The 17,060-nt window shown below is 42.3% G+C and overlaps 1 protein-coding gene across 4 annotated transcripts in view; it reads left to right on the top strand.

Moving 5' to 3' along the window:
- The window catches only part of LOC124002570 (signal-induced proliferation-associated 1-like protein 2), a 102,470-nt gene extending 86,976 nt beyond the window's left edge, over nt 1–15,494 (top strand). For 3 of the 4 annotated variants that reach the window (XM_046310061.1, XM_046310058.1, XM_046310057.1), the window contains 6 exons: nt 903–1,143; nt 3,853–3,984; nt 8,697–8,759; nt 10,667–10,787; nt 13,407–13,488; nt 14,032–15,494. In XM_046310061.1, the coding sequence (XP_046166017.1) occupies nt 903–1,143; nt 3,853–3,984; nt 8,697–8,759; nt 10,667–10,787; nt 13,407–13,488; nt 14,032–14,181 (789 nt within the window). In that variant the 3' untranslated portion in view covers nt 14,182–15,494. The remainder of the gene's footprint in view (nt 1–902; nt 1,144–3,852; nt 3,985–8,696; nt 8,760–10,666; nt 10,788–13,406; nt 13,489–14,031) is intronic. The other variant, XM_046310059.1, reaches the window with a different exon arrangement.
- Nucleotides 15,495–17,060: the final 1,566 nt, after the last annotated feature.

The raw sequence follows: 17,060 nt of genomic DNA, 5'->3' as shown, positions 1-17,060 counted from the left end.
TCTGGGCTGTGTTCAGTGAAAAGGAAATGTTTGGAATGTTGCCGATAGACATGTAATACATAGAGCTGACATGATTCTCTAGTGTAGTGCTCCCCGTTTCTCCACACTCTGACAATGAGTGTCTTGCTTTAATTTCCTTCCCTCCTTCAGTCGGCTCCTTCCTCCGCTTGACATAATCCATTCGGATTGCTTGTGATATTAAAAATCAAGGCCGGCACCGTTTTCAAATGAACTGAAATTAAAACCAAGGGTGGTTATAAGGCGCCAGACTCACGCTAACCTTTTCCTAGCACATATTCCCCCCGCTTATCAAAAGGTTAATTTGGATGTCTCCCGTTCAATGCCACCGGCCATGACGACTAGCGTTGGGAGAAAAAGCCCACCACTTGATGCAAAGGCTCTTGGGTAATTAGAAGAAGAAGATGTGGCCAGGAAACAAGGGTGGAATGGGAAGGGGTTGACACAAATGGATTTGATCTGGGAGCTAGCAAGCTGTTCTTCAGACCTCTTTGTTCACTGATTGAAAAATATATCACAGGAATGAAAGAAAATGGCTGCCAGCAACATAATAGTCTATAGTCTTGACATATCCTCCTGTAATAAATGGAAGATTTGTCTATCGTTATCTGAAGCCCTGCATTGATACCAACTACTATGCACAGGGAAGCTATTGTCAGATAATTGAGGGGAAATTATTGGCTCTCATTTATGGCACTGTGGTACACTGAAGTGACTGTTTTGCCAATTTTATGGAAGATTCAAGCTGTTTTTTTCCTAGTTTAGCACATACCAGTTGGCGCTTTAATCACTCCTTCCGTTGTGCAGCCCTCCGAGATGTAAAATGTCTCCAAATTTTCCATCACCCTTTTTCCCTCCTTCATTTTCTCTATCTCTTCCCACAGAGTCTGACCGGTCCTGGCGGCCTGCCCATGTCCCCGAGGAGGTCCCTGTACCGGACCCTGTCGGACGAGAGCCTGTGCAGCAGCCACAGGAAAACCCTGTCCCTGGTCAGCTCCCGGAGCTCTCTACTGGACCAGGCCCTGCCCAACGATATCCTGTTCAGCACCGCCGCTGGGCCCTACCACAGCACCTTGCCACCTCACATGAACCTCGGCCACAGCCATGGGGCGCCGCTACACAAGAGTGAGTGAGACTACGCCACCTAGCTGGCTAGCTAGCTAGGTCTTGTCGGTTGTGAGCATAGAATTAAACAGAACAGATGGGTACTAGATATTTTAATGTATCTCTATGGTTGTGAGGGAATAGGGTTGGTCAACCTTTCTCCTGGAGAACTGCAGTATGTATACAACCTTTCTCCTGGAGAACTACAGGATGTATACAACCTTTCTCCTGGAGAACTACAGGATGTATACAACCTTTCTCCTGGAGAACTACAGGATGTATACAACCTTTCTCCTGGAGAACTACAGGATGTATACAACCTTTCTCCTGGAGAACTACAGGATGTATACAACCTTTCTCCTGGAGAACTACAGGATGTATACAACCTTTCTCCTGGAGAACTACAGGATGTATACAACCTTTCTCCTGGAGAACTACAGGATGTATACAACCTTTCTCCTGGAGAACTACAGGATGTATACAACCTTTCTCCTGGAGAACTACAGGATGTATACAACCTTTCTCCTGGAGAACTACAGGATGTATACAACCTTTCTCCTGGAGAACTACAGGATGTATACAACCTTTCTCCTGGAGAACTACAGGATGTATACAACCTTTCTCCTGGAGAACTACAGGATGTATACAACCTTTCTCCTGGAGAACTACAGGATGTATACAACCTTTCTCCTGGAGAACTACAGGATGTATACAACCTTTCTCCTGGAGAACTACAAGATGTATACAACCTTTCTCCTGGAGAACTACAAGATGTATACAACCTTTCTCCTGGAGAACTACAAGATGTATACAACCTTTCTCCTGGAGAACTACAAGATGTATACAACCTTTCTCCTGGAGAACTACAAGATGTATACAACCTTTCTCCTGGAGAACTACAGGATGTATACAACCTTTCTCCTGGAGAACTACTGGATGTATACAACCTTTCTCCTGGAGAACTACAGGATGTATACACTTTTGTTCCAGTCCTGCTCTAACCCACCAGATTCAACTAATACCATTTTTACCTTAGAATCGGTGTTAAAGTACCAAAGTCTGCTTTACATTTATTATGTATTAGTGAAACCTTGGAGTACATTTCGTTGATTCGGACGTTCAATTAGGAATGGAAACACATGTTATGAAATCATTCATGTATCTGCCAAAGATGGAAGTCCCCTGAGGTGTAGTAACACGGCAAATGGTGCTGAGTGGAAAGCTGCATTCACCTACACCTGAAACGTACTTAAAGGCCCACTGTGATATTTACAGCCAGTTTTATATTTCTCCAGCCCCATTCCTCAGCTTTATAGTGAACAAAGTGGCGGGGCAGCCATTTTGATTTTCAAATTAAGGAGTGGGCCATAGAAATAAAAAATAGCTAACTGTGAGCTCATTGTGGTCAATTAAATGCAAACGTCCTTGCCAGTCTGAAGCTGAACTTTACGAGACCTATCATAAAAGCTACAGCGTATGCCACTTTCAATTTCCCATCTGTCTTGTATTAGTTGAGAATTCATAGGTGTTAAATTGATGCAAACCCGATTTTAAAAAGCTTAGCCTTTTTTTTTTAACATAGTAAGGTATTGGATATTTTCCACTGGGAAAAACATTCATAGGTGTTAAATTGATGCAAACCCGATTTTAAAAAGCTTAGCCTTTTTTTTAACATAGTAAGGTATTGGATATTTTCCACTGGGAAAAACATCCCAGTGTGTGCTCATTGAGTAGGCACGATATTAACCCTTTCACTGTCGGGCCTCCTTGCGTTCTTTGTTGAACCATTCTAACTACTGGTTGTATTTCACGATGAGAAAAAGGGGCTGCTAATCCAGTCCTTATGAAAGGAATACCCCTCCCCCACATTTGAGGGTGGAGGTGTGTATGAATATGTGGTTGCTGTGTCTTATTTAACTCTGTGGGGGGGGGCTCAGAAACCAAAATTTAAGGATCATGAATCTCCAGCTGTGTGCGAGATTAAGTTACCTGTGTGTGCGTGTGTGTTTTTATGCACACATTTGTGTGCCTAGTTTTGTGTGAATCTACGCCAAAGCTGACCCCTGTGGGCGTCCCCTAGATGCAGGTTAATTGTCTGTCTGGCGGGGGGAAGCTCCCCCTTCGTCTCCGTCCTCTAATCAGCTTTCAACAGCAGACTGTGACATTGTTTTTTTTTTAAGTAACCGTGTTCTTGGCAGTTTTCCAAGCAGGATTGCAATTGTTTTGCATTTTTACACATTTTGGGAGGGGGGACAGACTCGCAAATTGAACAGGGTGGATTGTATTTGCTTAAGGGGAGTTGCAAATGCCTGATAATTTTCTGTTAAGGTGTGAGATATTTGTGTTACGCTTTGGTGGAAAGTGCCCATATTTCATTCATTTAGAGTATCATCTCATTTAAGCTGTATATTTGAAATGTATGTTTTTACTGAAACATAAAACCCCAAAATGACTTTGTTAATCTGCAAGCAGGAGCAGGTGTTCCAAGTGGAGAATGGATGAGCACTGATGTCTCATTATCGGTAGACATGAGGGGGAGGGCGGGAGGAGAGGGGGAGTGCGGGCGGGAGGGAGAGAGGGGGAGGGGCGGGGGGAGGGAGGGAGGGAGGGAGGGGGCGGGTGGGAGGAAAGGAGGGAAAGAAAGGAGGGAGGGAGCACCAACTGTTCCCTTCACCTAAATCGGTAAGGCTGTCGCTCACTTATCTAAACCGAATTGTCTCATCTCTACAGATGAGCTGTGGTTCTCTGACAGCTCCCTGGCCGACCGCTGCAAAATGGCCGATGGCAGTCTGATGCCCCTCCCGGAAGCAGTGTCTGGCCTGGACTGGTCCCATCTTGTTGATGCCGCAAGGGCTTTTGAAGGTAATATAACGTCTAGATTCATCATACTCCCGCATGGCATTAAACAAAACTGTGTACTTATTCACTGTTTGACCTTTTTGATGCTCCCAAAAGCTTACCCAGCTAACAATTAACATGGCCTAGAACAGTATAGAATGTTTTTGTCAGGTATCCATTTGGTTGTGATGTAAAGGGGAATCTTCACATTTTGTTGGACCATTTTAATTCAAGCGAGATCTGTTTGAACAATGTTGAAAGGAAAACGTTATCTGTGTTGTAACTCAACATTCAAGGAACATCCCTATGGACGGACTTTCTTAAAGCTCTTAAAAGCAGGACCAACAAAGGCTATGGGGATGTTAGACCTGCCAGAAACAATGTTTCCTAAACCTACTAGAAATGCTCTGGGAACACAAAACTGTTAGCTAGGTGTAAGTGGTACCTGATTAACATTTGCTGCTACCAAGGTGTCGTGCTGTCAAATCTTTTGTCCCCCGTTCTCATCAGGCTTTCAGCGCGTTACCTGTTACCCTTTTGTTCACTCAATAGGACAATTCCTGACCTTTATTCAGTGTCTAAATTGTATTCAGTGTTTTTTTTCCCACTCTGGTCAATTTAGGTATCTAATTTGGCGTGAAATTCAATGTGTGAAAAGACCATTATAACATATATATTTTCTTGTAATGTTCAGATGTGATTTCGTTGTCCGTCGTCCAATTAAAGCGACTGGACATTCATTCAAATTGATCCCCAATATCATCTTGACCCAGTCAAAATCTTCAGTCTCTCCCATTGTCTGTGTCTCCCTTGCACTCAGTCTGTCTATGGCGAGGTGCTAATTAGCAGGAAGTGGAAGGAGAGCGAGAGTATTTGGGGACTTGAGAAACTAAGCATTATCACAATGGAGCGCACAGCAAGGAACCATTTTGCCAAATTACTCAAACCCACTTTGCGCCGTAATTGCACCCCTTTCTTGCACACTTTCTCTGGCAATTATGGCTTCGCTACCTCGGTCAACTGTGTTCAGGGGAAGCTGGGAGTGTTTTTCTGGTAACCTGGAATGACTTGTTTTTAAATGTAGCCTTTATTTAACTAGGCAAGTCCGTTAAGAACAAATTCTTATTTACAATGACGGCCTAAGAACAGTGGGTTAACTGCCATGTTCAGGGGGAGAACGACAGATTTTTTTACCTTGTCAGCTAGCAACCTTTTGGTTACTGGCCCAATGCTCTAACCACTAGGCTACCTGCCGCACACTAGACTACCTGAGCTACAGAGAGATGTACTCACGATTTTGTATTTATTATAATTATTTTAAAAATTCTTCCTTCATGACCAACTGATGTTTATAGACTGGATAGGTTGGAACCGGTGACCACATTTCTTTCACCCTGCGCAATGAGGGGTCAGGCCGGGGACGCCATTGACTAGCATTGGGCTGCAAAGGATTTGCATAGAAGTCAACAACAGAGAAAAGAGGGGGAACTAATTTGCATAGAGAGTTGTGGGTGTGCTGACCCTGGCATTATTAGCCCGGGCTTGTTGTGTCATTTAGTTGGCTTGTTTAGTTTCGTGGTGCTCGCTGTGTGTTCTCAAGGCAGTGTTGCTAAGCACGCAGAAACTCTAGCATGCTAGCTCTCATTAGCATGCCGGGGGCAAAGGGCGTGGTGAGCATTAGTTGCAACTAGCGAGCATTATTTCTGTTTCCGTAGACCCACGCATACTAGAACAGGACAAATGCTTCACATTCACAGTCAAGAGTGCAGTGAAACAGCCACGAAATAGACATTCCTTTCTCCTTACGTGTCTCATTATTCAGTTGTGATTCATATTTATCGATGATAACATAACCTCAAGATTTATCTTAGACCGTTTGTTTTCCATGTTGAACATTACAGAAAGAATGTCATGCGATGTTTTTCTTGTTTCCAACTCAATATAGGCTAGTCTTTTTACTGAAGGAAAATTAATACCTGACTCTGTTATAGATCTCTCTCTTCTTTACTTTCTCCATTGCCCTCCTTTGTATTCTTTGTTTTCCACTATGGTAATCACTTCACCTGTGACTTACTTCAATCAGCGTTAAGCCAATGTTGAGACAGTCAATTAAAACAGAGAGTGGTTTGTTAAAAGGGAGAAAGAGGGATGTGTAATTATGGGTGAGATTTTCACAGCTTCAGTCTCTCGCTTGTCTCTCAGAAGCAACTTCAGTGAGACACGTATCTTTGGTGAGAACCACTTTCATCTCTTCCCTCTCTCGCTCTTACCTCTCACTCGCACTTCCCTTTTTCTCTCTCCCCTCTTCTCACTCCTTAGCGGGAACAATCTTAGAGAGAACAGCTCCCATCCCTTTCCCCTTCTCCCTCCTTTCTGTCCTCAAATACCACATCAGCGTCACCTCTCAACACCGTCCAGCTATTGAGAAGACAGACGCAAAGTGGGGGATGGTTGGTGCTGCCCTTTTGCTAGAAACTTAACCTCAATTTCCTCACTAAGATCCCCGGCTTTCTAAATTGATATGTGAGGCCGACTCAGACATCTGCGAGGCTATTCTGACTTGTCACAAGCTTAGTCTGTTTTTTTCTTGTTTTCTTCCTTATCCAGAATAGTCCTATGCTCTTTATCTGGAAGGTAACAATAGTGTGCTGTGCCGTGTCGGTTACTAAGAAAGGGTCACGGCTTCCGGAGTTTCTCACCTCGGACTGCAATTAGTTCTAGCCCAGTGCCAACGCACTTGATTCGACTAACCACGTGCCGTTTGAGGTGTTGACGAGTTGAATCAATTGTGTTAGTGTTGCACAAGAACACAAATGTGCTGTCATGTGGGTCTTTACAGCTGGAGTTGAGAATCGCCGGCTTACGGTGCCTTCGGAAAGTGTTCAGACCCCTTGACTTTTTCCACATTTTGTTAGGTTACAGCCTTATTCTAAAATTGATTACATAGTTTTTTCCCCGCATCAATCTACACACAATACCCCATAATGACAAAGAGAAAACTTTTTTGTTGTTGAAATTTCTGCATATTTATACAAAAATAAATAAAACTGAAATAGGACGTTTACATAAGTATTCAGTCCCTTTGCCCCAGTCTAAGGTCCTGAGTGCTCTGGAGCAAGTTTTCTTCAAGTATCTCTGTACTTTGCTCCGTTCATCTTTGCCTCGATCCTGACTAACTCCCAGGCCCTGACACTGAAAAACAGTGCCACAGCATGATGCAGCCACCACCATGATTCAACGTAGGGATGGTGCCAGGTTTCCTCCAGATATGACGTTAGGCATTCAGGCCAAAGAGTTCAATGGTTTCATCAGACCAGAGAATCTGAGAGTCCTTTAGGTGCCTTTTGGCAAACTCAAAGCTGGCTGTCATGTGCCTTTTACTGAGGAGTGGATTCTGTCTGGCCACTCTACCGTAAAGGCCTGGTTGGTGGAGGGCTTCCGAGTTGGTTGTCCTTCTGGAAGGTTCTCCAATCTCCACAAAGGAACTCTGGATCTCTGTCAGAGTTACCATCGGGTTCTTGGTCACATCCCTGACCCAGGATCTTCTCCCCAGATTGCTCAGTTTGGCCGGGTGGCCAGCTCTAGGGATAGTCTTGGTGGTTCCAAATGTCTTCCATTTTAAGAATGATGGAGGCCAGTTTGTTCTTGGGAACCTTCAATGCTGCAGAAATATTTTTGTACCCTTCCCCAGATCAATTCTGTCTCGGAGCTCTACGGACAATTATTTTGACCTGATGGCTTGGTTTTTGCATGCACTATCAACTGTGGGACCTTTATATAGAAAGGTGTGTGCCTTTCCAAATCATGTCCAATTAATTGAATTTACCACTCCAATATAGCCTTGTGGTTAGAGCTTTGGGCCAGTAACCGAAAGGTTGCAGGATCGAATCCATGAACTGACACCTCCCCCGCACCTCTCTGATTCAGAGGGGTTGGGTTAAATGCAGAAGACACAACTGACTAGGTATCCCCCTTTCCCAATCAAGTTGTAGAAACATCTCAAGGATGATCAATGGAAACATGGTGCACCTGAGCTATGAGACTCGAAATTGAGCAAAGAGTCTAAATAGTTATGCAAATCAGCGTTTATACATTTGTAAAAACCTGTTTTCGCTTCATTGTTATAGTGTAGATTGCTTTAAAATCCATTTTAGAATAAGGCTGTAACGTAACAAAATGTGGGAAAAGTCAAGGGGTCTGAATACATTCCGAAGGCACTGTATGTGCTAATTGTTATATACAGTGCCGTGAAAATGTATTTGCCCCCTTTCTGATTTCCCTATTTCTGCATATCGTTGATACTGAATGTTATCACATCTTGAACCTTTATTTAATATTAGTTTTTTTTTAAAGATCTGATAACGTTCAGTATGAAAAAATATGCAAAAGTAGCAAAAATTAGAAAGGGGGAAAATAGTTTTGCACAGCATTGTCACGCCATAATTATTGCTTTTATAATAGACACTGGCAAAGGTTTAGGGATGGTGGAGCTAACCATAGCACCTCAACAGGATCCATTCTGCTCTCCATCGCTCCCTATTAATCATGCTCTCCACCTCCATGGTTGCAAGAATGGACTGCTTAAAAGGGCTGTACCAGAATGTGCATTTCCTTTAAACATTGCTTTTGGAGCATTTAAGCACTGCTGTAGCTTATTTGCACTGAAAGTGGACTAAACACCGTGTGGGTAGCTGAACTGTATCTGAGAGATGTGCTGTCTCCTCTCGTGTTTTCAGGTCTGGAGCTCGACAAGGACTCCAGTCGTCTGTGTGATAAAGACAGTCAGAAAGACTCACTAGGTGACATGACATTTTGCTCAACACAGCTCTCTACTCTTTTTTTTATTTTTTATATATAAATGTTTTCCTCTCCACTGGAATTACTTTACTTTTACTACTACTCTAGTTAGTTACTGCCATTAGAGCTTCTTTCACCTTTACTGCCATTAGAGCTTCTTTCACCTTTACTGCCATTAGAGCTTCTTTCACCTTTACTGCCATTGGTGCTTTTGCTATTACCTCTATAACTCCTACACTTTTATTTAGTATGAAGCAAAATCCAATTAGGGTTTCTATTAACATTTCTGTACTACCAGAGCTACTACTACAACAGCTAATGCTTCTGTCACACTACAGCAACTACCACTACCATTGTACTTCTACCACCACCATCTTCTACTACTAGCTGCCTAGTGCCTCTGCCTAGTGTTACCTCAACCACTTCTTCTAATTGTGATGTTTTCTCCTGCTTACTTTTGTTCCAGCCAAGCATTAAAACGCCTGACTAAACTGCTCTCCTCTTCTAATATGAAATTTCTATGCAGTTATGGACGTTCTTAAAGTCGATATGTGTGTCATGGTATTTAAAGATGCACTATGCAGAAATCGCTCCGCCATTTCCTGGTTGCTAAAATTCTAATAGTTTGCCTAATTTCAGTTTGTGACAAAACAAGCAAGTGTAGTGTACATAATCATTGTACCATCTTTCATGAGCTGAAATAAAAGATCCCAGAAATGCTCCATATGCACAAAAGTTTCTCTCAAAATTTGTGTTAAAATTTGTTTATATCCCTGTTAGTGAGCATTTCTCCTTTGCCAAGATAATCCATCTGCCTGATAGGTGTGACATATCAAGAAACTTAACTGTGAATATTACACAGGTGCACCTTGTGCTTGGGGGTCAATAAAATGCCACTCTAAAATGCCACAAGTTTTGAGGGAGCATGCAACTGGCATGGGGACTTCAGGAATGTACACCAGAGCTATTGCCAGAGAATAGAATGTTCATTTCTGTACCATAAGCCGCATCCAATGTCGTTTTGGAGAATTTGGCAGTACGTCCAACCAGCCTCACAACCGCAGAGAATTTGTATGGCGTCGTGTGGGCGAGCGGTTTACTGATATCAACGTTGTGAACAGAGTGCACAATGGTGGCAGTGGGGCTATGGTATGGGCAGGCATAAGCTATGGACAACCAACACAATTGCATTTTATCAATGGCAATTTGAATACACAGAGATACCGTGACAAGATCCCGAGGCCCATTGTCATGCCATTCATCCGCCGTCATCACCTCATGTTTCACCATGGTAATGCACAGTCCCATGTCGCAAGGATCTGTACACAATTCCTGGATGCTGAAAATGTCCCAGTTCTTTCATGGCTTGCATACTCACCAGACATGTTTGGGATGCTCTGGATCGCATGTTCTAGTTCCCGACAATATCCAGCAACTTCGCACAGCTATTGAAGAAGAAGAAGAAGAGTGGGACAACATTCCACAGGCCACAATCAACAGCCTGATCAACTCTATGTGAAGGAAACTTCACGAGGCAAATGGTGGTCACACCAGATACTGACTGGTTTTCTAATCCACGCCTCCGCCTTTTTTTTAAGGTGTCTGTGACCAACAGATGCATATCTCTATTCCCAGTGATGTGAAATCCATAGATTAGGACCCAATGATTTTTTTTCTTATATGAAATGTAACTCAGTAAAGTCTTTTGAAATTGTTACATGTTGTGTTTTATATTTTTGTTCCGTGTATTTTCAGCTGTTTGAAGCTGGTGTACAAAAACGAAGTAAAAGTCGCAAAAAATAAAAAACTCAAGAATGGGACGCATAGAAATAGAGCACATAGAACAGATCTACCGACCAAAAGTTACATATTGCAGCTTTAATAGTATTGTTTACGTGTGTTTCTTTAGCATCGGACCAGGGTTCACTCTGCTCCATGTTGGACGTGGAGCAGGCTCAGCAGGCCATGGAGCTGTCCCGTGAGCTGAGTCGGAGGGTGGCTGCGTCGGAGGCTGCCGCTCTGAAGGCAGGGTAGGTGTACTGTGCCTTTGGGTGGGGCAGACAGTTAAAGGAGCTTGACTTAGCAGAGAAGGGAATTTAGTTATTGAAGGTCTTACAGTGCCTTGCGAAAGTATTCGGCCCCCTTGAACTTTGCAACCTTTTGCCACATTTCAGGCTTCAAACAAAGATATAAAACTGTATTTTTTTGTGAAGAATCAACAACAAGTGGGACACAATCATGAAGTGGAACGACATTTATTGGATATTTCAAACTTTTTTAACAAATCAAAAACTGAAAAATTGGGCGTGCAAAATTATTTAGCCCCCTTAAGTTAATACTTTGTAGTGCCACCTTTTGCTGCGATTACAGCTGTAAGTCGCTTGGGGTATGTCTCTATCAGTTTTGCACATCGAGAGACTGACATTTTTTTCCCATTCCTCCTTGCAAAACAGCTCGAGCTCAGTGAGGTTGGATGGAGAGCATTTGTGAACAGCAGTTTTCAGTTCTTTCCACAGATTCTCGATTGGATTCAGGTCTGGACTTTGACTTGGCCATTCTAACACCTGGATATGTTTATTTTTGAACCATTCCATTGTAGATTTTGCTTTATGTTTTGGATCATTGTCTTGTTGGAAGATAAAATCTCCGTCCCAGTCTCAGGTTTTTTGCAGACTCCATCAGGTTTTCTTCCAGAATGGTCCCGTATTTGGCTCCATCCATCTTCCCATCAATTTGAACCATCTTCCCTGTCCCTGCTGAAGAAAAGCAGGCCCAAACCATGATGCTGCCACCACCATGTTTGACAGTGGGGATGGTGTGTTCAGGGTGATGAGCTGTGTTGCTTTTACGCCAAACATAACGTTTTGCATTGTTGCCAAAAAGTTCAATTTTGGTTTCATCTGACCAGAGCACCTTCTTCCACATGTTTGGTGTGTCTCCCAGGTGGCTTGTGGCAAACTTTAAACGACACTTTTTATGGATATCTTTAAGAAATGTCTTTCTTCTTGCCACTCTTCCATAAAGGCCAGATTTGTGCAATATACGACTGATTGTTGTCCTATGGACAGAGTCTCCCACCTCAGCTGTAGATCTCTGCAGTTCATCCAGAGTGATCATGGGCCTCTTGGCTCCTCTTGGATCAGTCTTCTCCTTGTATGAGCTGAAAGTTTAGAGGGACGGCCAGGTCTTGGTAGATTTGCAGTGGTCTGATACTCCTTCCATTTCAATATTATCGCTTGCACAGTGCTCCTTGGGATGTTTAAAGCTTGGGAAATCTTTTTGTATCCAAATCTGGCTTTAAACTTCTTCACAACAGTATCTTGGACCTGCCTGGTGTGTTCCTTGTTCTTCATGATGCTCTCTGCGCTTTTAACGGACCTCTGAGACTATCACAGTGCAGGTGCATTTATACGGAGACTTGATTACACACAGGTGGATTGTATTTATCATCATTAGTCATTTAGGTCAACATTGGATCATTCAGAGATCCTCACTGAACTTCTGGAGAGAGTTTGCTGCACTGAATGTAAAGGGGCTGAATAATTTTGCACGCCCAATTTTTCAGTTTTTGATTTGTTAAAAAAGTTTGAAATATCCAATAAATATCGTTCCACTTCATGATTGTGTCCCACTTGTTGTTGATGCTTCACAAAAAAAATACAGTTTTATATCTTTATGTTTGAAGCCTGAAATGTGGCAAAAGGTTGCAAAGTTCAAGGGGGCCGAATACTTTCGCAAGGCACTGTATACGTATGTTTAACACTACTTACTGACTGAATGCACTGACAATAGCATGAATGTCGAAACTTTGTTCATCTTCCTCTAAAGGTAGGTTTGTGTGTGTGTGTGTGCTTTTTTCACTCAGAGGTTGGCGTAATATGGGGAAATTTTGAACATTATTATAATGCCCTTATAGTGTAAGAGCTTTTTGAAAAGGCTGCCTAAAATTTCAGCCTGTTTTGGTGGGATGGAGTTTTGGTAAATTAGTTAATAGACCGATAAGAAAGGGTTCCAAACGTCTCTGTCCTCTCATAGACAGTCCTAGCAGTCTTTGCTTAAAAAATTGGTCTTTGCTAAGAAGCTATTTTTGTTTCTTTTTGACCATTTTAATTGACAACAATCACAGTAAGGTGCTTACTTGTTAGTAAGGTGCTTACTTGTTAGTAAGGTGCTTACTTGTTAGTAAGGTGCTTACTTGTTAGTAAGGTGCTTACTTGTTAGTAAGGTGCTTACTTGTTAGTAAGGTGCTTACTTGTTAGTAAGGTGCTTACTTGTTAGTAAGGTGCTTACTTGTTAACCAGAGATTATTTGAAATTGAGATTTTCTTTCTTCTTTTAATGGCTTCATTGGACCTTTTCAGATGAACTAATAACTACACCAATTTTCATAAATTACCTTCACTCTGATTTTGATTGTGGACCTGCAACACTGTTCAGTTAAATATGTTTTAAGTCTGTGACCTGGTCACACCTGTAGTTTGCAAGTAAACAATGCTGGTGTTTGTCAGTTGTTAAGCTTCGCGTCATAGTGGTCTGCTTTTGATGATAAAAGCATATATCATCGCAGACACGACGAAGAGGTCCATTTCTAGAAGACTGCTCTTTAGACTTGCAAAACCTAAAGAAGCCGGTCTCTCTATCTCTATACAGGGATGGCTCTCCTGCTCTGCTCACGGGCAAAGTCCTCCAACTGGAAGAGATCCTCAGACAGCTTCAGTTCGACCTCAGAAAGGTAAAGTCAGCTCCCCGAAGCACATCATGTCCAGTGAACCACTTAGCATATGTAACAATAATAACATGGTCATTTTAGCAGATTAATTTTATCCAAAGTAATGTGCAGCTAACACATGAATCAGCATACTACTATGATGTACTAGAATGGTCGATACAATGTATCTGTTCTAAAATGTACACTTCTCTGTTGGTGTATTTTGTAAATCCTACAACTCGGCAGGCAAAAAGGACGTTTTGTCAGCAACCAGAAAAATATGTCTTTATCGGACCTGATAAACGACCAGAATAGGATTGCTTTCCCATGATGTGTTGACGTCGTCATACAATATACATCTTTACCTGGTTGTAACAGAGAACAGTTGGTTGTAATCTGGTTATATGTCTTCTCATTCAGAAAACCAGTGTACAACCAGACAATTATGTCATAATGAAGAAAAATGTTGTCCTCTGTGCCAGATGGTGATCATATGTAAAGCCAATGCCGTCATGCCAGGTTGCGTAATAACCTGTGTGTGTGTGTGTGTGTGTTCCCTCACCACAGGAGCAAGAGGACAAGGCCATGTTACAGGAGCAGGTCCAGCACTTGCGTCAGGACAACATGCGTCTGCACGAGGAGAGCCAAACGGCAGCCGCTCAGCTCAGGAGGTTCAGTGAATGGTTCCTACACTCGGTCGACAACAAGAAGCCCTGAGGAAAAAAGGAAGACAAAAAAACACTGACACATACACACACTGACACACTGCAACATGGCCGTTAACTCCACATTACCTGAGCCAGTGGCATGTCAAGAGGGACGATGTCTGCAGTGATTCAAAGTGAATAGCCATCGCATGAGAACGAGAAGTTGCGAGTTAGCGTGCTAATGCTAGTAGCGTTGTTTTAAAATCAAAACAACAACATGAATTAGTGTAAATATACCAAGGGGCCAGGGGGAGGGTAAAGAGATACATTTATAGAAGGTTTAGATAAAGGGGAGGAAGGGAAGAATGTATCAGACCTCATGTTTTTGGCTATTTGCTTATAGGAAGGAACATGTGAATTTAAAACAAATGAATGTAACTTATGTGAAAACTATATTCTTTTGCCGAATAAGGTAAATGTCAAATGTGTCAGCTCCCTCAGTAAACAACAATGAAAAGAAGTTCACCCAAATAAACTGACTCAACTTTACCTTGACTTTTAATGTATTATAAAACAACCGAAATAACTAAGGTGTTATAAGGTTCTTGTATAAAAAAAAGAAGCTAATCTTTAGTAAGTTTTGTAGAGTACTCCACTGTTTTCAACAAAAAAAATAGAAATTGTCCTAGCAATAAATATGGTGATAGTCACAAAACTGTTATTAATGGTTAGCACTGATTGTGGTGTTGTCGAGATTGCGGTTGTATTGGATTTCTTGGAAGTGTTTATTTTTGCAGGAACAAAAATGTGCCTGACTTTAACCAGTGGTGTATGGATACTGTAGTCTTTTCTGTTGTTGTAGTACCTCGTCCTTTTCCAACCCCACGCCTTGTCAACTACTCTCACTAATGATGTCTACCATGATATTATTACCTTTTTATTTTTGCCACAGAGAAAAGTATTCTTATGCAGTTGACCCCGAACACTTGCAGGTACACAAGGTACTGCCAAGTGTATGAATTATGTATTTTCAATGCCAAAATGTGTTTGATGGTCTTTGTACAGTACTTCAGAGAAAGTGTCTTGTATTTAACTCTTATTTAAATTTACCCTCCAAATTGTTTATTTTAATATTGAGTATTTTGTTCTTTTCTGCACTAAAAAAGATTAATGGCTCCTTATTGGCAATATCTGTATAGTTGGCAAGAGATCAGATATAAATACTATATACATATAAAGGGTTATTTCTGGGAAGTCCAACGTTTGGATGCTGCTAGAAGACAGCCTGTTGTTTTGTATGCCTTTCTTTCTTTGTAAGGTGTTTTGTTAACAATGGGACAAAAGGTTTGCTTTTTTAATAAATGTAGAATGTTGGAAAAACAATGGACTCGACAGTGTCATTTAATTCCAGCCGACAACATTTGTGAGTATCAAGGTATTTTTTTGTAAGGTTCAGTGCAGTTTTGCAGACAGAAAATGTCTTAAAGAGACAGCCCATAGTATGTCCCTGATGAACTGGTTAGTTGACATTCTTGACAAAATAATCAGTGCCACAGTGTTTGATAAGTGCCATGCAGTCATTTGTCGTCTTGAATTATGGGTAACAGTTGTACAGGGATCACATGTTAGGCACAATTGGGAATCTGCATAGTAGCAGATGTGCCTTTTTTATAGGTCAGGCCATTATTCAAAACTGCTCTCTAAAGGATCTAGCACAAGGGATGCCTGGCTGGCTGGAAGCAGGTGTTCTCGACTGTAGCACACTGTCATCATATCTTATTAGACCCAGATGGGCCACCAGTGTCCATAAGCATCACCCATATGAACCTTTTGAATAATTCATGGTTTGGAAGAAATATCATTATATTCCTTTTGAAATAGAATTTTCAGATCTGGATCCTGGAGCCATGTGGAACTAATAAAAAATAATTTAAAAAATATATATACACTGCTCAAAAAAATAAAGGGAACACTAAAATAACACATCCTAGATCTGAATGAATGAAATATTCTTATTAAATACTTTTCTCTTTACATAGTTGAATGTGCTAACAACAAAATCACACAAATTATCCATGGAAATCAAATTTATCAACCCATGGAGGTCTGGATTTGGAGTCACACTCAAAATTAAAGTGGAAAACCACACTACAGGCTGATCCAACTTTAATGTAATGTCCTTAAAACAAGTCAAAATTAGGCTCAATAGTGTGTGGCCTCCACGTGCCTGTATGACCTCCCTACAACGCCTGGGCATGCTCCTGATGAGGTGGCGGATGGTCTCCTGAGGGATCTCCTCCCAGACCTGGACTAAAGCATTCCCCAACTCCTGGACAGTCTGTGGTGCAACGTGGTGTTGGTGGATGGAGTGAGACATGATGTCCCAGATGTGCTCAATTGGATTCAGATCTGGGGAACGGGTGGGCCAGTCCATAGCATCAATGCCTCTTACAGGAACTGCTGACACACTCCAGCCACATGAGGTCTAGCATTGTCTTGCATTAGGAGGAACCCAGGGCCAACTGCACCAGCATATGGTCTCACAAGGGGTCTGAGGATCTCATCTCGGTACCTAATAGCAGTCAGGCTACCTCTGGCGAGCACATAGAGGGCTGTGCGGTCCCCCAAAGAAATGCCACCCCACACCATGACTGACCCACCGCCAAACCGGTCCTGCTGGAGGATGTTGCAGGCAGCAGAACGTTCTCCACTGCGTCTCCAGACTGTCACATGCTCAGTGTGAACCTGCTTTCATCTGTGAAGAGCACAGGGCACCAGTGGCGAATTTGCCAATCTTGGTGTTCAATGGCAAATGCCAAACGTCCTGCACTGTGTTGGGCTGTAAGCACAACCCCCACCTGTGGAAGTCGGGCCCTCATGGAGTCTGTTTCTGACCATTTGAGCAGACACATGCACATTTGTAGCCTGCTGGAGGTCATTTTGCAGGGC

Source organism: Oncorhynchus gorbuscha, linkage group LG18 (assembly GCF_021184085.1).
Source record: "Oncorhynchus gorbuscha isolate QuinsamMale2020 ecotype Even-year linkage group LG18, OgorEven_v1.0, whole genome shotgun sequence".
Lineage (NCBI taxonomy): Eukaryota > Metazoa > Chordata > Actinopteri > Salmoniformes > Salmonidae > Oncorhynchus > Oncorhynchus gorbuscha.
The sequence above is the reverse complement of the archived record's forward strand: the minus strand, read 5'-3'. Positions and strand labels throughout refer to the sequence as shown.